General features: G+C 53.1%; 2 protein-coding genes across 3 annotated transcripts in view; both read left to right on the top strand.

Moving 5' to 3' along the window:
• The window catches only part of LOC133357944 (WW domain-containing oxidoreductase-like), a 12,828-nt gene extending 6,635 nt beyond the window's left edge, over positions 1 to 6,193 (top strand). For both annotated transcript variants that reach the window (XM_061576147.1, XM_061576148.1), the window contains exons 6-9: positions 53 to 141; positions 634 to 819; positions 1,647 to 1,914; positions 3,529 to 6,193. In XM_061576147.1, the coding sequence (XP_061432131.1) occupies positions 53 to 141; positions 634 to 819; positions 1,647 to 1,914; positions 3,529 to 3,729 (744 nt within the window). In that variant the 3' untranslated portion in view covers positions 3,730 to 6,193. The remainder of the gene's footprint in view (positions 1 to 52; positions 142 to 633; positions 820 to 1,646; positions 1,915 to 3,528) is intronic.
• A 1,733-nt stretch (positions 6,194 to 7,926) lies between these two features.
• Positions 7,927 to 24,820, top strand: LOC133357927 (cytoplasmic tRNA 2-thiolation protein 2-like). Its single transcript, XM_061576115.1, has 16 exons — positions 7,927 to 8,256; positions 10,508 to 10,585; positions 11,253 to 11,327; positions 12,713 to 12,791; positions 13,202 to 13,261; positions 14,438 to 14,498; positions 15,719 to 15,828; positions 17,155 to 17,462; positions 17,802 to 17,937; positions 18,543 to 18,674; positions 19,490 to 19,581; positions 19,783 to 19,868; positions 21,204 to 21,357; positions 22,082 to 22,136; positions 22,745 to 22,803; positions 24,101 to 24,820. The coding sequence occupies exons 2-16, from the start codon at positions 10,527 to 10,529 to the stop codon at positions 24,177 to 24,179; spliced, it is 1,545 nt and encodes a 514-aa protein (XP_061432099.1). The 5' UTR covers positions 7,927 to 8,256; positions 10,508 to 10,526; the 3' UTR covers positions 24,180 to 24,820.
• The last annotated feature ends 23 nt before the right edge of the window (positions 24,821 to 24,843 follow it).

Raw genomic sequence — 24,843 nt, 5'->3', positions numbered from 1 at the left:
CTCTCTGCCCGTCCCTCTGCCCGTCCCCTCTCTCTCTCCGTCTGCTCCCCAGCCCCAGGCTCAAGTGGACGTGCTGCCGCTGGACTTGGCGTCGCTGCACAGCGTACGCGAGTGCGCCGACAGCTTTATCTCCCGGCGCCTGTAAGCGGCCGCTCCGTTTTCACGTTTACTCAGCGAGCACCCTCCCTCAGAGGTCGCAAACGGGTTTTGATTCCGTACCCGGCCACGTGACTTTACCGAAAGAACCAAGAAGATGAATCCATGCAGTCACGAAAGCTTCAAATCGAAATTTAATATTTTAGCATGTTTTATTATTTTATTATTTCCCTTCCACATGACTCTACCGAAAGAACCAAGAAGATGAATCCCTGCAGTCACGAAAGCTTTACATCGAAATAAAATACAATTCTCACAATTGTATTTTATTATGTTTGAGAATTGTATTTTATTATGTTTTATTTTTGTATTTTATTATGTTTTATTATTTATTATTTTATGATTTCCCTTCCACGTGACTCTACCGAAAGAACCAAGAAGATGAATCCCTGCACTCACGAAAGCTTTACATCGAAATTCAAGGTGACGATGCCGTTGACCCCCGCCCCCTGACCCCTGACCCCCACCCCGTGCCAGGCCCCTGCACGTGTTGGTGTGCAACGCCGCCGTCTTCGCCGCTCCCTGGAGCCTCACGGAGGACCTGCTGGAGTCCACCTTCCAGGTGAACTACCTGGGCCACTTCTACCTGCTGCGCCTGCTCCAGGAGACGCTGGTGCGCTCGGCGCCGGCGCGGGTCGTGCTCGTCTCGTCCGAGTCGCACAGGTGTGACGCTGGCGCCCGCCGGTCGATGAGAAGGTTTTCGGGCGGTTCCCTCCTCCGAGTTTGCGGAGTTTCGGGTGTTTTTCTTGTTCTTTTAACCCCTCCGTGGAAATGTATCGGTTAGCGCGATTGGAGGCGCCGCCTGCCCTGTTGGACATCGGTGATGAAGAGCTTCATAGCTCATCGGATTTCTCCCGCGTGGATGCGATACTGCGATTCCTTCTCACCGTCTGTCTGTCCGTCCGTCCGTCTGTTTGTCCGTCCACCTGTCCGTCCGTCTGTCCCTCTGTCTATCTGTCTCTCCATTTCTTTGTCTGTTCATCTGTCCATCTGCCCATCTTTCTATCCTTCTGTCCATCCGCCCATCCGTCTGTCCCTCTGTCTATCTGTCTGTCCAATTCTCTGTCTGTTCATCTGTCTATCTGCCCATCTTTCTATCCGTCTGTCTGTCCATCCACCTGTCCATCCGTCCATGCATCTGTCCCTCTGTCTATCTGTCCATTTCTCTATCTGTCTTGTCATTTATCTGTCTGTTCATCTGCCCATCTTTATATCTGTCTATCTGTCTGTCCGTCCGTCTGTCCATCTGCCCATGCGTCTGTCCATGCGTCTGTCCATCTGCCCATGCATCTGTGCATGCGTCTGTCCATCTGCCCATGCGTCTGTCCATCTGCCCATGCGTCTGTCCATCTGCCCATGCGTCTGCCCATGCGTCTGTCCATCTGCGCATGCGTCTGTCCGTCTGCCCATGCGTCTGTCCGTCTGCCCATGCGTCTGTCCATCTGCCCATGCGTCCGTCCGTCCCTCCGTCGCTCCGTGCGTTCCCGCAGGTTCCCCGAGCTGGACGGCGCCGGCTTCCGCGTGGATCTGTCGCGCCTGTCGCCGGCGTCGCGCTCCGACCACTGGCCGGCGCTCGCCTACAACCGCTCCAAGCTGTGCGCACTGCTGCTGGTGCTGGCGCTGCACGCTCGCCTCGCGCCGCTGCGCGTCGCCACGCACGCCGTGCACCCGGGCAACATGGTGTCCACGCGCCTCGCTCGCCACTCCTGGGCCTACCGCCTCCTCTTCCAGCTCGCCCGCCCGTTCACCAAGTCCCCGGTGAGGCTCGCCGCCGCGCGGGGGAGCTTTGTCTCCAAACGGTTCAACTGTTCCATTGGAAGGTGTCAGTTTTGTTGCCAGATAAAAGGGTAAAAAAAGAATTATCATGTTTTGCTACTGGCAAAGGAGGTTCCAATGGTGTGAATGCTTACCCCAGCTCTCATATTCTGATGGTGCATTGTCTTTGAGTTGTGCGCCTTTTGGCGTCATCTGGTCCAACACCATGTGAGACTAGGCTCTAAGGAAAGCTGTCTCGGATGTGGACCAATCAACTTCAAGGACAGTGCATACATTATCAGAGTTATGTTTTTTGTTTGCATTACGACTGCAGGTATTGTGGTCTATGCAAACATGACTCCTTGTAAAAAAGGTGTCAGTTTTGTCGCCAGATAAAAGGGTAAAAAACAATTATCATATTTTTTACTGGCAAATGAGGTTCCAATGGTGTAAATGCTTCACCCCCAGCTCTCATATTCTGATGGTGCGTTGTCTTTGAGTTGTGCGCCTTTTGGCGTCATCTGGTCCAACACCATGTGAGACTAGGCTCTAAGGAAAGCTGTCTCGGGTGTGGACCAATCAACTTCAAGGACAGTGCATACATTATCAGAGTTGTGTTTTTTGTTTGCATTACGACTGCAGGTATTGTGGTCTATGCAAACATGACTCCTTGTAAAAAAGGTGTCAGTTTTGTCGCCAGATAGAAGGGTAAACAAAACAATTATCGGTTCATCTGTGGTTAGTATTTGTACACCAGGGTGAGATTGCCGACGCGATCGTCGTGGTGCTCGAGTTGTCAACGCCGTGGGTTCACGCTCCAGCACATCGGCTGTGCTGCAGTAGCCACCAATTGACACGTTTTTTTGTTTACGTGACGAACCTTTATTCAGCGGCCGTGTCGGGTGGTGGTGGTGGTGATTCTGGCTTTAACGGCACAACATTCATATTTACGTGTCCTCACCCCAACAAAAAACCCCTTTGTTGTGACTAGCATTGGTCGCGAATGTCCACCACGTGTTCAATTAAACGGGGGGGATCTCTTGTCTGGAACGGGGCGTCTCCACACACAAAAAAAGACAAAGGTCCCCCATGTAGCCTGAACAGTCTGTAGGGGCAAGTGCTGTTAGCGAGCACCTATGAAGGCCGACCACGGCACACGAGGGGGTGGGTGGCCAGCACCACGCCCGGCCGCCTTTGTCTCCCCAGTGCCGTTGTTTACTGCACACTGCACCAGGTACTCATTTGAGGCTGAGTCGACCTAGAGGAGGCCCTCGGCCGATTCAGATAATCGCCACCGATGTTGTCCGTGAGCGGGAATCGAACTCAGGTCGCCGGGTTCGTAGCTCAGCGCGCTAACCGCCACGTCACCGCTCCCCACACTACGCACGCACGCACGCACACACACACGCACACACACACACACGCACACACACACGCACACACACACACGCACACACACACGCACACACGCACACACACACACCCACACACACACACGCACACGCACACACACACGCACACACACACACACACGCACACACGCACACGCACACACACACGCACACACACGCACACACACACGCACACACACACCCACACACACACACGGACGAGCAGCAGCAGGCGGCGGCCACGACGGTGTACTGCGCGACGGCGCCGGAGCTGCAGGGCGCCAGCGGCATGTACTTCAACAACTGCTGCCGCTGCCTCCCGTCCGCGGCCGCACAGAGCGAGGAGCTGGCGCAGGACCTCTGGGAGCTCAGCGAGCGCCTCGTGAGCGAGCGCATGGGGCCACTGCCGCCCGCTGGCAATGCCTGAGGCGGCGGCGGCGGCTGCCAGGACTGGGGAATCGTTGCGTTGATCAATAATTGTTGTTGTTGTCGTTTCTATTTTTGTATTATTTCACTTTTTTTTTTACTAAATACGCAAATTGTCGCAGCGGTGGCTAGGAGATGTTGACTACCTCGCCTGGTGTACAGGAGGTCGTGGGTTCAGTCCCAACCCTGACGCCTGCTGCTGTGTATTTGGAGTTTGCGTGTCTCTCTCTCATCATCATCACGGTGAATAGGAGATGTTGACAACCTCCCCTGGTATACAGGAGGTTGTGGGTTCAATCCCAACCCTGACGCCTGCTGTGTATTTTGAGTTAGCATCTCTCTCTCGCACATGATCATCACAGTGAATAGGAGATGTTCACAACCTCGCCTGGTGTGCAGGAGGTCGTGGGTTCAGTCCCAACCCTGACGCCTGCTGTATATTTTGAGTTAGCATCTCTCTCTCGCACATGATCATCACAGTGAATAGGAGATGTTCACAACCTCGCCTGGTGTGCAGGAGGTCGTGGGTTCAGTCCCAACCCTGACGCCTGCTGTATATTTTGAGTTAGCGTCTCTCTGTCATGATCATGCTCCTGCTGCTGCTGTGTGACCCCAATAGAATCATATGCAGGTTACATTTGTTTCCAGCAGTCACATCGAGTTGTGGTGGTGGTTTTTTTTAATCCGTGGGAGAGAAGAGAAAAAAAACCCGCACGCAGAACGAGGGTGCGAGATGTCACGCGCAAACTCTCTCGACACGGGCATCAGATTGGGGAATCGAACCCAGGCCATTCTTGCCACTACGCTGCGCTGTGACGATTCGATACTGGGGTTGGCTGGGTCGGGATCTATTTTGTCGTTTAGCGAGCTTTGTTTTCATGATCACCGTATGTAACAATTTTGTAAAATTTTTCTTTGGTTCTGTCGGTAAAGTCACGTATAAAGATAAAATAATAAATTAAATAATAGCATACTACGACGTTTCGATTGCAACACAAGCAATCGTCATCCGGTATAAAATAAATATATAGCAACAAAAATCTAACCAGAAAACTCTAGACAGACATCTAAGCAGACAGACATCATAAAGATACACAGAGAGAGAGGTCGTCTCTGTGGCGGGGCCCCCTCTCTATATTTAAAGCCCCGTCACAAAGACGACCTCTCTCTTTGTGCCAATACGTGTTCTCTCTCTCTGTGTGTATCTTTATGATGTCTGTCTGCTTATATGTCTGTCTATAGTTTTCTGGTGAGATTTTTGTTGCTATTTCTTTTATACCTGATGACGATTGCTTGTGTTGCAATCGAAACGTCGTAGTATGCTATTATTTAATTTATTATTTTATCTTCATACGTGACTTTACCGAAAGAACCAAAGAATAATTCCTGCAGTCACGAAAGCTCCAAAATTAATTTTGTAAAACCCGCATCGGTTCCGTTCCGTTCGAAGCCGAATCGTAAAACAAATCATCGTGGCTCTTCTGACTCTCACGCAAGCAATGTGTTTTTATTTTTCCCCGCGTATTTTTCCACTAGGTGGAAGTTCTGTAACGTGCGATCAAAGACGGTTATGACCTTCACGTTGGAAAGGCGGCGAGCTGTTATCATGTTCGTTCACATCCTCTGCTGCTGCTGCTGTATAATGTAAAGCGGAATTTACCGCAGAGTGAAATTGCTATTCTTAGGTTTTTTTCCGGTAAAGTCACGTAGGTAAAAAAATCAAATTAATAAAAAGTAAAATAAAATAAAAATCACGACGTTTCGGAGGCAACACAACGTCATGATTTTTATTTTATTTTACTTTTTATTAATTTGATGTTTTTTCCTACATTACTTTACCGAAAAAACCTAAGAATATGAATCCTTGCGGTCACGAAAGCTTCAAATCCTGAAATTGCTATTCAGTGGTTCGCGAGGACCATTGCAGTTTCAGCGACCCGGGCAATTTCCCTACGGTCCGTGTTTGGCCTCGACGCAGATTTGTTCCTGTAAATATGATTGTTGTAAAAGTACCACTGACTGCGTCGTTGTAACGTTAAATTGAATTAAAAACCCGGCAAGCCAATCTCTCAAGGGAGTCTCTCATTTTGTTGGGCGGTGGGGGGGAAGGTTAAACATTTCGATTTAAAGCTTTCGTGACTGCAGGGATTCATCTGCTTGGTTCTTACGGTAAAGTCACGTAGAAGGGAAGTAATACAATAATAAAAATAAAACATAATAAAATAATATAATAAAATTATAAAATATAATAATATTAAATAATAATAAAATAAAAGAAGATGAAGGTTAAACATTACAAACAAACAAACAACAACAGCCCCCATTCTCCACTAAGTGACCGGTGGCGTAACCACGGTGGCGTGTGCCAGGCTAGGTGCACTTTGAGGCCATCGCTGATAGAGGAGGTCACGGGACAGAACCAGGTGGCATCAGTCGACTGAGATGACTGGCCGATGCCACCAGCTGTGATCCCCTCTTGCTGTGCTCGGGTATGCCCCACTGGGCGTGCTTAGGGGCCGTCCATAAATGACGTCACGCACCTGGGGGGGGGGGGGGGGTCAGACAATTGGGACGTCACAAGAATTCGTAATTTTAAATAAATATAGACGACACGTTCTACTTAATTAAATAGACTTTCTAATAAATGTTTTCTCTACTTGGTTCTTTCGGTGAAGTCACGTAGAAGGGAAGCAATAAAAAAAACATAATAAAATAAAATAATTCTCACGACGTTTCGGCCACAACGCAAGCAGCCGTCCTCAGGTGAAGAATGAGACATTTCCAAGCTAGGAGCTAATATATACGCTGCGTTGGAGGTGCAAGAGCGCCTTAACAAAAATAATGTGCATATGAAGAGGAATTTAGCATATTCATGGGAAATGCGTAGGAGGTGGGTGAATATGCTAAATTCCTCTTCATATGCACATTCTTTTTGTTAAGGCGCTCTTGCACCTCCAACGCAGCGTATATATTAGCTCCTAGCTTGGAAATGTCTCATTCTTCACCTGAGGACGGCTGCTTGCGTTGTGGCCGAAACGTCGTGAGAATAATTTTATTTTATTATGTTTTTTTTTGCTTCCCTTCTACGTGACTTCACCGAAAGAACCAAGAAGATGGATCCCTGCAGTCACGAAAGCTTTAAATCGAAATTTAAATGTTTTCTCCTACAACATCAGAGTGCAGCGCCACATTAAATACGCACTTCGATGACAATAGTTTAAAGCGATTTGAAGCATGTTTTATTTTTTGGGTGGGGGGGGCAAAGCTTTGTGACGTCATATTAGAGGGGGGGCAGAGCTTTGTGACGTCATATTAAAGGGGGGGGTCAAAAATTGTCAAAAATCGCGTGACGTCATTTATGGACGGCCCTTTAAGCTGCGCTACAAACTCGGGAGCGATTCCCGCTCACGGCCAACACCGGTGACGATTATCTGATACCGGTCCTGGGCCTCCCCTAGGTCGACTCAGCCTCAAATGAGTACCCGGTGCGGTAGATTAAAACATCGCCACTGGGGAGACAAAGGCGGCCGGGCGTGGTGTTGACCGTGCCGGCCTTCATAGGTGCTCGCTAACAGCACTTGCCCCAAGAGGCTGTCGAGGCTACACGGGGGATCTTTGTCTTTGCCTGTCCCAGGCCGTTTCTGGAGCTGATGGAATGTGAACAGACAAAGAAGCGCTTCATAGATCATCGGATTTCTCCACTGCAAATATTCAGATTTTGTCTAAATAGAAGAAAAACTGAGTTATTATTTAGTTCTTTCGGTAAAGTCACGTATAAAGATAAAATAATAAATTAAATTAATTCCTGCAGTCACGAAAACTCCAAATTAAGTTTAAAAACGGAGTTATTTATTTGTTTAAGTGGAGAGACAAAGACGGGAAGGAAGGTGACGTCATTATCTGCTTCATTTGTTCCACTCAATCATGTGTATGATGTCACGCAGGCCTTTGTAAAATATGACGTCATACAACGCGTACGAAACTGTTGCGATGACGTCATTGCGCCCGCTTCAGCGGCGTCACACCTTGACCGCTTCAGCCAACGGCGTCTGACGTCATTTATCTCCGTTGTATGGGGCTCGTGACGTCATACACATTCCTTAAGATCTCGAGGGGGGGGTTGGTGGACCCCTCCCCACCCAGGACATATGCGTGACGTCATGTACGCTGATTAAAACGAGAGTCTGACGTCACCGCCGGTGTCCTTAACCCGTGACGTCACTGGCCCGTACAGTAACACACGTGTGCGCGTGTGTGTGTAAGTGGCGGTGACTCAATCATTCGCGTGACCCCTTTTATTATTAAACTTTGAGCTAACTTTAGTTTACTTGTGATTGGTTACGGGGGTGACCCCCGGGTTCAGCCAGCAGCCGCCGGTTAATTTTTTTTTAAAACATTTCCTTTTCCCGGTGAGGTAAGAGAACCCCGAGTTCGATTCCACGCTCTCCCCGACCCCCCCGCCGCCCCGTTCGAGAGAGCGATCAGCCGAGCCGGTCCCGGGCCTGGTTCGACTTCCAAGCCGCCGTCGGTGAGTCCGGGTCGCGTGTAAGAGTCGCTGCCGGGGAGACAAAGACGGACGGGCGTGGTTGCTGCTGCTGCTATTGCTGCACACCCACACACCACTTCGCATAGCAGTGTGTTGTGGCCTGCCTTCAACTCGTTCTCGCTTGCCCCAGCAGTCTCTTGAGACGCCACGGTGGCTAGGAGATGTTGACTTCCTCGCCTGGTGTGCAGGAGGTCGTGGGTTTCGAGGTTCGATCCAGACCCTGACGCCTGCTGCTGTATATTTGGAGTTTGCGTGTCTCTCTCATCATCATCATCACGGTGGCTAGGAGATGTTAACTACCTCGCCTGGTGTGCAGGAGGTTCGTGGGTTCGATCCCGATCCAGACGCCTGCTGCTGCTGTATATTTGGAGTTTGCGCATCTCTCATCATCATCATCATCACGGGGGCTATGAGATGTTAACTACCTCGCCTGGTATACAGGAGGTCGTGGGTTCGATCCCGACCCTGACGCCTGCTGCTGTATATTTAGAATCTCTCTCTTCCCGTGGGTTTCCCCTCCACATTTAGCAACACGTGTTGAGATGATTCAGATAATTTTGCCGCTTTGAATGTCCACATGATGGTGCCACTTTGGTGAGCGATCATTCGCTTTTCAAAAGTAAATACCTCTGTGGGCTTTGCGTGGGTGGTAGGATGGGGGTTAGGGTTTGTATTCTTAGTTTTTTTTCGGTAAAGTCACGTAGGAAAAAAATTTAAATTAATTAAAATAAAATCAAAATCACGTTTCCGGAGGCAACACAAGCTTCCGTCTTCAGGTGGAACCGTCACAGCACGATAGCTGTATCAAGTGAGATAAATACCAAGAAAACAGAATTTCTCACTAGATACAGCTATCGTGCTGTGACGGTTCCACCTGAAGACGGAAGCTTGTGTTGCCTCCGAAACGTCGTGATTTTTATTTGACTTTTATTAATTTTCATTTTTCACCTACGTGACTTTACCGAAAAAACCTAAGAATATGAATCTGTAAAGTCACGTAGGTAAAAAATTAAATTTAATGAAAATAATTATTTTTCGATTTAAAGCTTTCGTGACTGCAGGGATTCATCTTCTTGGTTTTTCGGTAAAGTCGCGTAGAAGGGAAGTAATAAAATAATAAAAATAAGGCGCCTCGACAGACCTGGTCTTCACCTGAGGACGGCTGCTTGCGTTGTGGCCGAAACGTCGTGAGAATTATTTTATTATGTTTTATTTTTATTATTTCCCTTCTACGTGACTTTACCGAAAGAACCAATAAGAATTATTATTTTATTTTTATTAATTTTAATTTCATTTTTTACCTACGTGACTTAACCGAAAAAACATAAGAGTATGAATCCTTGCAGTCACGAAAGCTTCAAATCTAGAATTAGTGTTTGCATTTTGTTCGTGTCTGGGGTGGTTTGTTGATCTTCTACTTTGCACTCCTCCCGTGTCGCTGTGTTTGCTGTTGCGACGTTCTTAACCCCCCGTGGTCCCGACTGGACATCTGTGTGTGAAGAGCTTCATAGCTCATCGGATTTCTCCCGCAGTATAAATACTTCCGATTCTGATTCCGACAATACAGCTCTTGCCCCAGCAGTCGGTCGAGGCTACACGGGGGATCTTTGTCTTTGCCTGTCCATCCAAGACGGACAACGATTACCTCCCAGGCCGCTTGATAGATCATCGGATTCCTCCACTTTAAATATTCTGATTATCTCCAAATAGGAAAAGAATAATGAGTCATTTATTTTTTCAGGTGCATGGCGATGGGGATATGGAGCCGTCCATAAATGACGTCACGCACCTAGGAGGGGGGCGGTGTCAGACATTTGTGACGATGTGTAACGAGGGGGGGGGGGGGGGTGTTTGAGAAATGTGACGTCACATCAAAATGCGCAACTTTAAATAAATATAGACAACACGTTCTACTTAATTAAATAGACTTTGTAATAAATGTTTTCTACAACATCAGAGTGCAGCGCCACATTAAATACGCACTAATGACAATAGTTTAAAGCGATTTGAAGCATGTTTATTTTTTTTGGGGGGGGGCAGGGGTCTGACTTTTTGTGACGCCGTGTGACGAGGGGGGGGGGGTCAAAAATCGTCCAAAATCGCGTGACGTCATTTATGGACGACGACCCCTATGGGACGCTGATCGCCGGATAATCAGCCGGACGTCTGTTGAACAAGAAGAGCTTTATCGCTCATCGGATTCCTCCGGCTGTATCGGTGTTCTCATTCACAGGCCGCCAGGAGAAGTTGCCATGTGCCAGGCGAATGAAGATGACAAGGATGTGGATCCGCCGCGCGTTGGGAAGCCAAGGTTTGTCTGTCCGCGTGTGTCTCTGTGTGTGAGGCTGTGTGTCTGTGTCCGTGTGTGTGTCTCTGTGTGTGAGGCTGTGTCTGGCAGGCAAGGCTGCGTTGGCTGGGTCATGTAGCCCGCATGCCCAGCCACCGCATGCCTAAACAGCTTTTGTTCGGCCGGATTGAGGGGGCTAAACGGGCGCGGCACGGGCTGGAGAGGAGATGGAGTGATGTGGTACAGGAGGACGTGGAGCTGAGTGGACTTGCCGATGACTGGTACCAGCGGTGTCAAGATTGGCCTCTGTGGAGGAGGCTCGTGAAGGACGCTACTGGGTAGTTGGAGGCAGTCGCCCTACAACAACAACGGAGGGGGGAGGAGCGACGCTCACAACAACGAGCGGAGCGCCGGGTGGCTAAAGCACAGCAAGTTGGTACAGTAGGGGGCACAGGTGGTGCATCAGCCAGTCATCTTAGTCATCTCAGCCAGTCGACCCGTGGCACCTGCTGGGTCTGCCCCGTGACCTCCTGCCAGCGGGCGTTCGACACTTCACGTGGCCTCAAGGTGCACTTGGTCTGGTACAAGCGTCGTGGTGACATCACCGCCACTTAGTGGCGAATGGCGGTTGTTGTTGTTGTGCTGATGGCTCTGTTCACACCTCGCCCCCTCCCCCGCCCCCTCTCCGCAGTATGGGCACCGTCTGCATGAAGTGTAAGGAGCGCAGGGCGTCCATGCTGATCCGGGTCAACGACCCCTTCTGCAGGTCGCGACCTCCCCTGACCTCTACACGACCTGACCGTCGGCGGACTGCTTTGATCCGAAGTTGTGGGCGGCAGGGTGACGGGGCAGCACGGTGGCGACGCTCGCGCACCGCACAGCTAGAGGGGCCTGGGTTTGATTCACAACCCGCGTGTTATTCTGCGTGTAATTCGTGTGCTCTCCTCTCCTCCACGGTGGCCAGGAGATGTTAACTACCTCGCCTGGTACACAGGAGGGTCGTGGTTTCGATCCCGACCCCGACTCCTGCTGTATATTTGGAGTTTGTGCGTCTCTCTCATCATCATCATCACAGTGGCTAGGAGATGTTGACTACCTCGCCTGGTACACAGGAGGTCGTGGTTTCGATCCCGACTCTGACGCCTGCTGCTGTATATTTGAAGTTTGCGTGTCTCTCTCTCATCATCATCATCACGGTGGCTAGGAGATGTTAACTATATCGCTTGGTATACAGGAGGTCGTGGGTTCAATCCCGACCCTGACACCTGCTGCTGTATATTTGGAGTTTGCGTGTCTCTCTCCCCCGTAGTCTTTGTGTATTCCTGACCATATATAGTAACCATCTTCTGTGTCTCGCCATCTGTCTGTGTTTGTCTGTGTGTGCATCTGTACTGTCTGTGTGTCTATGTGTCTCTCAGCATCTCTGTGTGTCCCTCTAACTCTGTGTCCTCGTGTGTGCCGTGTGTGTGTGTGCGCTGTGTACGTCTCTGTCTGTGTGTGCGTGTCTGTGTATCTGAGTGAGCGTGTGTCCATGTGTCTCTTTCCGTGTGTGCTCTGTGTGTCCGTGTGTGCATGCGCGTGTGTCCATGCGTGCCGTGTGCGTGCCACGTTTGTGCGTGTGTCTGCGTGTGTGCTGTGTCTGCTTGTGTGCTGTGTCTGCGCGTGTGCTGTCTGCGCGTGTGCTGTGTCTGCGCGTGTGTGTGCTGTGTCTGTGCTGTGTCTGCGTGTGTGCTGTGTCTGCGCGTGTGCTGTGTCTGCGCGTGTGCTGTGTCTGCGCGTGTGTGTGTGCTGTGTCTGTGCTGTGTCTGTGCTGTGTCTGCGTGTGTGCTGTGTGCGTGTGTGCTGTGTCTGCGTGTGTGCTGTGTCTGCGCGTCTGCGTGTGTGCTGTGTCTGCGTGTTGCTGTGTCTGCGCGTGTGTGTGTGCTGTGTCTGTGTGTGTGCTGTGTCTGCGTGTGTGCTGTGTCTGCGTGTGTGCTGTGTCTGCGTGTGTGCTGTGTCTGCGCGTCTGCGTGTGTGCTGTGTCTGCGTGTGTGCTGTGTCTGCGTGTGTGCTGTGTGTGCTGTGTCTGCGTGTGTGCCGCGTGTCTGCGCGTGTGCTGTGTCTGCGCGTGTGCTGTGTCTGCGCGTGTGCCGCGTGTCTGCGCGTGTGCAGGGAATGCTTCCGCGAGTATTTTGTGCACAAGTTCCGCGCCGTCCTGGGAAAGCGCAAAGTCATCGAGCCCGGGGAGAAGGTGACTCCGCACACACCCTGCGACGCAGTACGGCCGGCGCGTTGACTCAGAATGTTCCTCGTATGCAAGGGGCTTCCTCTCCGGGTTCCTGCCAAGTGGCCGGGCGTGGTGCTGACCAGAGGTCGCAAACGGGTTTTGATTCCTTACCCGTACCTGGCCGTGTACAGGTACCCGTTCCCTACCCGAAATGAGTGACAAACGGTTACTCACCAGTGACTCACGGCCTACCCGTACCCGGCCGGGTAGCCGGGTATCGGGTAGGGTACGGGTATCGGGTACCCGGTTGCGACCTCTGGTGTTGACCCCACCACCCCCTCCGATGCTCGCCGTGCCGCTCGCTTATCGGCCCTTGCCACGAGCAGTCTGTTAAAGGCTACCTGGGGGGGGGTGGCGTCTTTGTCTTCCATCAGGTGTTGGTGGCCGTTTCAGGAGGAGCGTCGTCATGCACTCTGCTCGCTCAAGTGCAGCTGGTACGACGCGCACACAAACACCGCCGCCCGTATAGCCTCACTGCACTGTTGGGGCAAGTGCCGTTAGCGAGTAGCACCATTGAAGGCCGACACGGCGCACACACGCACACACACACGCACACGCACACATGCACACGCACAGTGTAATGGCTATCGGCCCAAACATCATCGCCGATGTTGAATTAATTTCCTGCAAAATCACTCGATTGGGAGGACACAGCAGCAACAGCAGTGCTGTTGGCGAGTAGCAGCACCACCTCCGGAGGCCGGCACGGCACACGAGGGGGTGGGTGGCCGGCATCGTCACGCCCGGCCGCCTTTGTCTCCCCAATTTGAGGCTGAGTCGACCTAGGGGAGGCCCAGGACCGGTGCAGATAATCGTCACCGGTGTTGGTGGCCGTGAGCGGGAGCCGAACTCGGGTCGTCGGGTTCGTAGCGCAGCGTAGCGCTAACCGCGGCGCCACCGCTCCCCAAACACGCAGACGCGCGCCGCACCGTTCACGCGCGACCGTGTGCGGCGCTGCCGTCTAGGGCATCGTGTCGCGTGTCCTTCCATCTTCTTGGTTCTTTCGGTAAAGTCACGTAGAAGGGAAATAATAAAATAATAAAAATTTAAACATAATAAAATAATTCTCACGACGTTTCGGCCACAACGCAAGTAGCCGTCCTCAGGTGGAGAACAGGTCTGTCGAGACAGAGTCTGAATGACAAGCCCCAGGCTTGGAGCGACTATTTAAGCTGGGATGGAGGGGCGAAGAGAGCCTTGACAAAATAATTTGCATATCAAGAGGGATTTATCATATTTATGGGAAATGCAGATATGCGATTAGTACTACTTGTGAAATGCGTAGGAGGTTTGGCGAGGGGTTTAAAGTCATTATGCCCGTGCATTATGCAGGATTAGCAGCATCAAAGGGAGGGGATAGGGGTAGCATTAATAAAGGGAGGGAGTGTTAATAGTATGTAGCTGCAGTAACTAAACCACCACGTAAACAACTAAAGTATAAACGTTCTTCCATCGCTCGCTCGACATCCACGGAAGGGCTCGGAGTAGCCCCACTTTGCCCCCCACACACTCGGAGCTTGCACTGCACGACCGGCCGGAGGCGAGTGGAGCCCAGCGATGTGACCCCGGGGCGCGGGTTGGCGACTTCCCCCGTCCTGTGTGTCTTGCAGGGTCTGAGTCGCGAGTCTCACAAGCGGCTCAAGTTCATTCCTGGACTGGTGCACGTGGACGGTACGTAGCGAGTGCGAGCGCGTGCGTTCAACGGGCTGCATAGGAGACGGAGCTGACACGGTATGGGAGGATGTAGAGCTGAGTGGACTTGCCGATGACCGGTACCGGCGGTGTCTGCGGATGAGGAGGCTCGTGAAGGACGCTGCTGCTGCTGCTGCTGCTGGGCAGTTAGAGGCAGTCGCCCTCCAACAACAACGGAGGGCGGAGGAGCGACGCTCACAACAACGAGCGGATCGCCGGCGGATTAAAATTAAGCGAGTTGGCACAGTAGGGGGTACAGCTGATGGTGCATCTGTCAGTCATCTCGGTCGGTCAACCCATGGCACCTGCTGGGTCTGTCCCGTGACCTCCTGCCAGCGAGCCTTCGACACTTCACGTGGCCTGAAGGTGCACCTAGCCTGGCACTTGGCGGAGAATGGCGGCTGTTATAATGCCGACTTGTGTATAGCGTCGCCCATGCAAATTGCCCTCACGATCGCTGACGAACCACAGACATGGTAGAAGGCGGTCGGGCAGTGAGCCATCGCCAACGGTTGCCTAAGCTTTGCGGTCCCCTATATATTAAGGTGTTTTCAGCCAATTAATGGGTGTTATGTGCATGTGCGGCGTTGTGTAAACATCTCCACTGGGGAGACAAAGGCGGTCGGGCGTGGTGCTGGCCACCCACCCCCTCGTGTGCCGTGCCGGCCCTCATAGGTACTCGCTAACAGCACTTGCCCCTACAGTCTTTTAAGGCTATACGGGGGATCTTTATATTTGTGCATGTGTGTGTACGTGTGTGTGTGTGTCCCGCTCACGGCAAACACCGCCAGTGACGATTATCTGAACCGGTCCTGGGCCTCCCCTAGGTCGACTCAGCCTCAAATGAGTAGCTGGTGCGGTGTGTAAACATCGCAGCTAGGGAGACAAAGGCGGCCGGGCGTGGTGTTGGCCACCCACCCCCTCGTGTGCCGTGCCGCCCTTTATAGGTGCTCGCTAACAGCACTTGCCCCTACAGTCTGTTAAGGCTATATGGGGGATCTTTGTCTTTGTACGTGTGCGTACCTGTGTGCGTGCGTACCTCCCCACTGGGGAGACAAAGGCGGCCGGGCGTGGTGCTGGCAACCCACCCCCTCGTGTGCGACAGTGCCAGCCTTCATAGGCGCTTCTCGCTTTACAGCACTTGCCCCGACAGTCTGTTAAAGGCTACGCGGGGGAACTTTGTCTTTGTCTGTGTGCAGAGGGAGCCGCGTGTGGGGAGACTGTGGAGGAGCGCGTCGCGGCAAACGCACGGATCGAGGAGATCTTCAAGCAGAGCGGCTTCCCCTACTACATCGTGCCCCTAGAACAGGTGCGGCGGCGTCGACAGAGATCCCCCCGTGGAGCCTTTAGCAGGCTGTCGGGGCAGGTGCTGTGTGCAGGAGGTCGTGGGTTCGATCCCCACCACGACGTTAAGGAGCGCCTCGGTGGCTAGATGTTGACTACCTCGTCTGGTACGCAGGCGGTCGTGGGTTCGATCGAAGACCCTGACACTACAGTGGCTAGGAGATGTTGACGACGCCTGCTGCTGTATATTTGGAGTTTGCGTGTCTCTCTCTCTCATCATCATCACGGTGGCTATGAGATGTTAACTCCCTCGCCTGGTGTACAGGAGGTCGTGGGTTGACCCCCACCCTGACACCCGCTGTATCATAGAGTTTGCTTGTCTCTCTCGTCCGTGGTCCCGTGAATTTTTCTCCAGGTCCTCTGGTTTTTCACCTCCACATTTAGAAACAACATAAATTTGCACGTGACAATAAGACGATAAGCCACTTCGTTCAGATATCATTTGTGATATTCGGGTCGCTTCTGCAAAAAAAGCTACGTAGCTCAGTGGGGCCTTCCCTGGTCAAATAAAGACAGTTTAGTTTAAGTCCTTTAGCGAGAGTCAGCACCTATGAAGGCCGGCACGGCACACGAGGGGGGTAGGTTCCCAGAACCGCGCCCGGACCCCCCCATTTTGTCTCCCCAGTGGCGATGTTTACACACCGCACCGGGTACTCATTTTAGGCTGAGTCGACCTATAGGAGAACCAGGACGGGCTCCGATTCGTCACTGGCGTTGGCCGCGAGCGGGAATCGAACCCGGTTGACTGGGTCGGCAACAGTCTTTTAAGGCCGTACGGACGATCTTTGTCCTTGTGTGTCGTGCACGCAGACGCGCAAAGGCGGCCGGGAGTGGCGCTGGCCACCCACCCCCTCGTGTGCCCCAGTGCCAGAGGTCGCAACCGGGTACCCGATACCCGTACCCGACCCGATACCCGGCTACCCGTACCCGACCAGGTACGGGTACCCGTTTGCGACCCTGGTGCGGCCGGGTACGGGTAGGCCGTGAGTCACTGGTGAGTAACCGTTTGTCTCTCATTTCCCAACGTCTTGTCTCTTCTCACAATTCAAGTTCCTAGAATCAACCCACCCGCGCCTGCAACATGGCTTCATCCCAGAGGTCGCAACCGGGTACCAGATACCCGTTTGCGACCCTGGTGTGGCCGGGTACGGGTAAGGAATCAAAACCCGTTTGCGACCTCTGCCCAGTGCCGACCTTCAGGAGCGCTCGCTAACAGCACTTGTCCCCAGCAGTCTGTTAAGCCTACACGGGGGCGGGGGGGATCTTTGTCTTTGTGTGTGCGTGCGTGCAGGCGTTGCGTTTGGGAAGCAGTGGAGAATGCAGTGCAATGGAAAGTGGCAGACAGAGATTTGGGCAGGGTGCTGGGCTGGGAGCTGGGCTGGAAGCTGACGGGCAGGGTGATGGGCTGGGAGCTGGGCAGGATGTTGATCAGAAAGCTGACGGGCTGGGAGCTGGTCAGGAAGCTGATGGGCTGGGAGCTGGGCTGGGAGCTGACGGGCAGGGCGTGGGGGCGAGTGTGGAGGAGACGGAGTCGCTGTGTGGGATGTTCCGGGCGACGCGGACGCTCACGGCCAGGGAGGATCTCCTCTTCTCGCTCCGGTGAGCGGTGTGTAGTCTGCGCGTGTTGCTGAGTGTGTGTGTGTATGTGTGTGTGTGTCTGGGTGTTGCTGAGTGCCGCCGTGTGTGGCTGTGTGTAGTCTGCGCGTTTTGCTGAGTGCCGCCGTGTGTGTCTGTGTGTAGTCTGCGCGTGTCACCGTGTGTCGGTGTGTAGTCTGCGCGTGTCGCCGAGTGCCGCTGCGCGTGTTGCTGAGTGTGTGTCACCGTGTGTCTGTGTGTCTGTGTGTAGTCTGCGCGTGTCACCGTGTGTCTGTGTGTGGTCTGCGCGTGTTGCTGAGTGTGTCTGTGTGTGTCACCGTGCGTCACCGTGTGTGTGTGTAGTCTGCGCTTGCTGGTGTGGTTGTGCCGCCGCCGTGGCTACGCCAAGGCGATGCTGGGGGAGTCGTGCACCCGCGTGGCCGTCAGGATCCTCGCGGCACTCGCACTGGGGCGCGGCGCCGGCCTCGCGCAGGACACGGTACGCACACACGTGAACACACGTGTACACGCAACACACGTGAACACACGTATACACGCAACACACGTGAACACACAACACACGCAACACACGTGAACACACAACACACGCAACACACACGTGTACACACGCAACGCACACGTGTACACACGCAACGCACACGCGTACACACGCGGGGACACTGCGTTATCGAAACGGTGACGCATGCACACACACACACACGCGTGTGTACGCAAGGCGGCTAATGACGATAAAGACTCTCACCCCCCGTATGGCGAAGGGGTGGGTGGCCGGCAACGCGTCCGACCGCCTTTGTCTCCCTCGTGACGATGTTGCCATTACCGCTGCCCCAGAGTGACACGTGTCACCGTGCCCTCGTGTCACCGTGTCACCGTGTCTCCGTGTCTCCGTGTCACCGTGTCACCGTGTCACCGTGCCCTCGTGTCACCGTGCCCTCGTGTCTCCGTGTCACCGTGTCACCGTGTCGCCGTGCCCTCATGTCGCCGTGCCCTCGTGTCACCGTGTCACCGTGTCGCCGTGCCCTCGTGTCGCCGTGCCCTCGTGTCACCGTGTCACCGTGTCATCCCACGGCGTGCCGCCCCCAGGGTTTCTGCGACGACCGTTTTGGCGACGTGCTCTTCCTGCGTCCCATGCGGGAGCTCTCGGCCAAGGAGGTGGCGCTGTACGTCCACGCGTTCGGCGTGCGCACCGCGTGGAGGCCCGCACTCGGCACGCGGGTACGCACGCACGTAACGAAGATCCCCCGTGTAGCCTTAACAGACTGTAGGGGCAAGTGCTGTTGTTAGCGAGCACCTATTAAGGCCGGCACGACACACGATGCATGTAGTACACGATCGACCGCCCTTGTCTCTCGATTACTGATGTACGATTACACACCGAGTCGACCTAGGGGAGGCTCAGCAATTGCCACTGATGTTAGCCGTGACCAGGAGACGACTCTGGATGTCTGGGTTTGTCGAGCAGTGCGCTAACCACTGCGCCACCACTCCCCATAATAACTCTATATTTACACGCACGCGCATACAATGATAATACAGAACATACAATATTTCATGACTTATTCACATCCATAGACAGGTACAAGACAAAGATCCCCCGTGTAGCCTTAACAGACTGCAGGGGCAAGTGCTGTTAGCGAGCACCTACGAAGGCCAGAACGGCACACGAGGGGGTGGGTGGCCAGCACCACGCCCGACCGCCTTTGTCTCCCTAGCGGCGATGTTTACACACCACACCACACCGGGTACTCATTTGAGGCTGAGTCGACCTAGGGGAGGCCCAGGACCGGTTCAGATAATCGTCACTGGTGTTGGCCGTGAGCGGGAATCGAACCCGTGTCGCCGGGTTCGTAGCGCAGCGTAGCGTAGCGCTAACCGCTGCACTATCGCACGCACATACGCACGGGTACGCACGTGTGTGTGCGCTGGCTTCGTGTGCCGTGCCGGCCTTCGCAGGTGCTACTCGGCACTTGCCCCAACAGCCTGTCAAGGCTATACGGGGGACCTTTGTGTGCGCGTGCTGTGGCCCGCAGGCCGGCAGTCAGGCGAGCATCACGAGCTTGACGGAGGCGTTTGTGACGGAACTTCAGGCGGAATTCCCATCAACCGTCTCCACCATCTACAGGCGAGATGCACACGCAGGCTGTTCGCCCACACGTGTGTGTGTGTGTGTGTCGGTGTGGGTCACTCGGAGTGTGTGTTTGTGTGGAGCGGTAGTGCATTTGGTCGGTCAGTCAGCCAGTTGAGTTGAACGATCAGCTGATCAATCGGCCAGTTGGACGATCAGCTGATAGGAATCAAAACCCGTTTACGACCTCTGCTGCAGAACCGGGGAGAAGATCGGAACGGACGACGCGTCTCGGGCGGCGGAGAAGTGCGCTCTGTGCTCGGCCTTCCTCGACACGGACGCAGGTGAACGGACGTCCTTCGCTCAGGAACGAGGCCTCGCTGCCGAGTCTCGATAGCAACAAAACTATTAAACTAAACTTATTTTATATTCTTGGTTCTTTCGGTAAAGTCACCTTGAAGGGAAATAATAAAATTTAAAAAATATAAAAAAATAAAATTCTCACGATGTTTCGACTGCAACACAAGCAATCATCATCATGTGTGAAATCCACAACAGGAAAAATTTAAGAAAAGCCACTTTTTTCAAATTTTTGTTTTAATTTTCTTGCTGTGGATTTCACACCTGATGATGATTGCTTGTGTTGCAGTCGAAACGTCGTGAGAATTTTATTGTTTAATATTTTTATTATTTTATTATTTCCCTTCTACGTGACTTTACCGAAAGAAGCAAGAATATTAATCCCCGCAGTCACGAAAGCTTTAAATAAAAATTTCAACTATTTTAGTATTTTGCCAGGTAAGAGCCCCACTGTAGCTGTCAGAAGCGTACTTCTTAGGTTTTTTTTCGGTAAAGTCACGTAGGTAAAAATAAAATTAATCGAAGTAATAATAGAAATAAAATAATAAATCACGACATTTCGGAGGCAACACGAGTCTTTTTACCTACGTGACTTTACCTAAAAAAAACCTAAGAGTATGAATCCTTGCAGTCACGAAAGCTTCAAATCTAGAACTGTCAGAAGTGTACCGGCTGTCACAAAATGACAGCTCAACTAAAGTGGCTCCTCATCATCATCATCACGTGGAAATTGACAGCAGCCAAATACTCTAGAACGTGTGATGTTTATTCTAAACGTGGAGGGAAAAACGGAGGACCCAGAGGAAATGAATTCAACATCGGCTTGATGTTTGGGCCGATAGCGGTTACACTGCGCGTGTGTGTGAGGCCATGCTGGCCTTTAAATAAAGCACTTGCCACAATAGTCTGTGAAAGCTAAACAGGGAGAGAGGGGAGGGGATCTTTGTCTTTGTTCGTGACTATGGGAGGGGGAAAATCCGGAGGTAACCCATGCAGAACAGGGGCAGGAGAGAGAGAAAACACACCAAGTCCACACGCAGACACAGACAGGCGCCCGTGTCGGGAGTTGAACCAAGGCCCCTTCTGGCCGCGAGGTGCCAGCAATACCACGACCACCACGACCACCACCACCACCACCATGACCACCACTACCACCACCACGACCACTACTACCACCACCACCACCACGACCACCACCACCACGACCACGACCACGACCACTACCACCACCACCACCACGACCACCACCACAACCACCACCACCACGACTGTGTGTATCTGACACGGCCATTATCAACCCCCCCCCCTCTGTATTTCAGTGCCGGCTTCGGCTTTGCAAGCAGCCCTCCTGTCGGAGAAGCTGTCGGGCAAACACCGCGCCGACCCCCCCCCGCCGTGCGATGATGCGGCCCAGTGCAGCTCCGGGCAGGGGGCTTGTTGCCGTGACAGCGGAGCGGACCGTTGCGTTAACGGGTAAGGATTTCGAGGTTACAACGGTTCGTGCAATCCTCGACGACTCGTCCGTGGGGGGGTGGGGGTCGCAGTGGAGTCGATTGTGGCCCCGCGGAGAGGAGAGGGGCCTGGGTTCGATTCCCGGCTGGGGCGCGTTTCTGCGTGTTGAATTTCTATGTTTTCTCTCCGCCTGTTCTGCAGAGCAAGAATGTGTGGAGTTTGTGTGATCTCTCCCTGTTCTGTGGTGAGTGAAGTGGAGTTTGTGTGTTCTCCCCCTGTCCAGCAAAGTGAGAGTGGAGTTTGCGTGTTCACTCCCTGTTCTGTGGTGAGTGAGTGGAGTTTGTGTGTTGTCCCCCTGTCCTGCAAAGTGAGAGTGGAGTTTGCGTGTTCACTCCCTGTTCTGTGGTGAGTGAGTGGAGTTTGTGTGTTGTCCCCCTGTCCTGCAAAGTGAGAGTGGAGTTTGCGTGTTCACTCCCTGTTCTGTGGTGAGTGAGTGGAGTTTGTGTGTTGTCCCCCTGTTCTGTTTAGTGAGGTGGAGTTTGTGTGTTCTCCCACCTGTTGTGTGGTGAGTGAGTGGAGTTTGTGTGGCAGGTGGTGGAGGGGTCATCACAACACAAATTTGATCAAATCATTACGGAGTGGCCTAACCCAAACATAAATCGTGAATCTTAATATTGACCACAGCAACCTCCGTTTGAGTTTCACAATTAACTGGTAGTGTGTGTGTGTGTGTCGTGTTCTGCAGGGAGTCTCTCACACAAGCTCTGTGTTATGGGTGTCGGCTGACTGTGAACGACATGGTGAGTTGGGAATACACAGAGACAAAGACCACCCATGTAGCCTGAACAGACTATTGGGGCAAGTGCTGTTAGCGAGCATCACCGATGAAGGGGGTGGATGGCCAGCACCACGCCTGGCTGCTTTTGTCTCCCTACTGGCGATGTTTACACACTGCACTAGGTACTACATTTTGAGGCCGAGTCAACCTAAGGGAGGCCCAGGACCGGTTCAGATACTGGTGGTGTTGGTGGCCGCGGGCGGGAATCGAACTCGGGTCGCCGGGTTTGTAGCGCAGCGCGCTAACCGCTGCACCACCACTCCCCACCCACACACAGACAGCCACACTCACAACTGCACCAACACACACACACGCAACAGAGACTCCACAAACAGACAGACGCGTACCCACAACACCCACCACCCTCTGCTAGGCCAGTAGATGCTAGCGTCCCGGTCATCGTCCTCACGTACGTACGTACGTAGAACTTCATACGCACCACCGTACGTAGCCAAACGTGCTAATCGGAGGTGCGTTGGAAGGACGGCAAACTCTAAACACGAAGAGCAGTTTTAAAGAAATGAGTTTTCCCACCGTCCCCATCGTTGTCCCTGTGCTGGGCGTGAGCAGGACGAGGCGAAGCTCCTGCCGCCGTTCGTTTTGGCTGAAGCGGAGCAGCGAGAGAAGAGGTGAGGGGGGGGGGGGGTGGCGGTGACGGTGCGCACACCGTCCCAGCGATGACGAACGCCACCGTAGACTCGCGCTTGGCACTGTCGGCGTCGCGCGAACAAGAGTCCGTTTGGGGTTCCTCGATGAGCAGAGCGGCACTCTCCCCCTCCCCCCGCGCGGTAGAGAACGTCCCGTGGAAGCGGATATCACAGAAGACAAAGATCCCCCGTGTCGCCTTTAACACAGAATGTTAGGGCAAGTGCTGTTATCTTCTGGGTTCTTTCGGTAAAGTCACGTAGAAGGGAAATAATAAAATAATACAAATTTGACATAAATAATTACATTTATTTTCTTTTTTCCCTTCTACGTGACTTTACTGAAAGAACCAAGAAGATGAATCCCGCGGTCACGAAAGCTTTAAATCGAAATTCAAGTGCTGTTAGTAAAAGCCGACACTGCACACGGGGGCGTGGGTGGCTCGCACCACGCCCGGCCGCCTTTGTCTCCCTCGTTGCGATGTTTACACACCGCACCGGGTACGCCTTTGAAGCTGAGTCGACCTAGGGGAGGCCCAAGACCGGTTTAGATATTCTTCACTGGTGTTGACCGTGAGCAGAAACCGAACTCGGGTCACTAGGTTCTAGGTTCGCAGCGCAGCGCGCTAACAAGTATGCCACCACCCCCCAACAACAACCGCCATTCGCCACGAAGTGGCGGTGACGTCACCACGGCGCTTGTGCCAGGCTACGTGCACGTTAAGGCCACGTGAAGTGTCAAACGCCCGCTGGCAGGTTACGGGACAGACCCAGGTGCCACGAGTCGACTGATATGAGTGGCCGATGCACCACCTGTGCCCCTTGTTTTAGCCACCTCCAGTGACAACGGAGGGCAGAGGAGCGACGCTCACAACAACGAGCAGAGCGCCGGGTGGCCAAAACACAGCAAGTTGGTACAGTAGGGGGCACAGGTGGTGCATATACCAGTCATCTCAGTCAACCCATGGCACCGAGGTCTGTTCCGTGACCTCCCATCAGCGAGCCTTCCGACACTTCAATGGCCTTAAAGTGCACCTAGCACGACACAATCACCGTGGTGACATCACCGCCACCGAGTAGTGAGAACGATGAAGGGGCGCTAGCGTCTACTGGCCTAGCGAAGGGCGGTTGTGGGTACGCGTCTGTCTGTGGAGTCTGTCTGTGTTGGTTATGGTGGTGATAGCGGTGGCGGTTATGATGGCGGTGATGGTGGCGGTGATGGTGGCGGTGATGATAATGGTGGTGGTGGTGGTGGTTGCTGGTGATGGGTGCTGTTTTCCAGGCGTCTCCTTAAGGCACAGATCCAGGAGTTTTTGCTGGAAGATGACGATGGTGGCGCTGATGAGGACGAGACCCTGTGATCCATCTCACAGAGACCCCCGTGATGTCAATGATGAGCTACGAAGGCTGGGGGGCGCGGGGGGGGGGGGGGGTTGCCCCAGATAAACATCGACACAGATGTTTATTTTTATCATCAGTACGCATGTTTACCCAGAGTGTCACAGAGGGAGGGTCCTGCATTAGGTCGGGGCTGTGATTTTGTCGCTGTTTGTAATCTGATTTGAGTAGTATGCAACGGCTTTGGGATGTTTTGGTTGATAGCGGTTACGTTGCGTGGTTCATTTTAACTATGCGAGGAAACCCGTTTGGAGCAGCGGGAGGGAGAGAGTAGTACGCACAACTCCCCCGTGTCGCCTGTCACAGACTGTCGGGGCAAGTGCTGTTAGCGAGCATCAATGAAGGCCGGAACGGCACACGAGGGGGTGGGTGGCCAGCACCACGCCCGGCCGCCTTTGTCTCCCCAGTGGCGATGTTTACACATGGCAACGGGTACTCATTTGAGGATGAGACGACCTAAGGGAGGCCTAGGACCGGTTCAGATAATCGTTCACTGATGTTGGCCGTGAGCGGGAATCGAACTCGGAATCGCCGGGTTCGTAGCGTGGCGTGCTAACCGCTGCACTACTGCTATTCTGCACATACACACTCACTCGCTCACACTCGCCCGCTCACACTCACCCCCCC

This window comes from Lethenteron reissneri, chromosome 60, assembly GCF_015708825.2.
Source record: "Lethenteron reissneri isolate LAM-NWPU_2019-01 chromosome 60, ASM1570882v1, whole genome shotgun sequence".
Taxonomy (NCBI): Eukaryota; Metazoa; Chordata; class Hyperoartia; order Petromyzontiformes; family Petromyzontidae; genus Lethenteron; species Lethenteron reissneri.
Note: the sequence above shows the minus strand (reverse complement) of the source record. Positions and strands in the feature narration are given on the sequence as shown.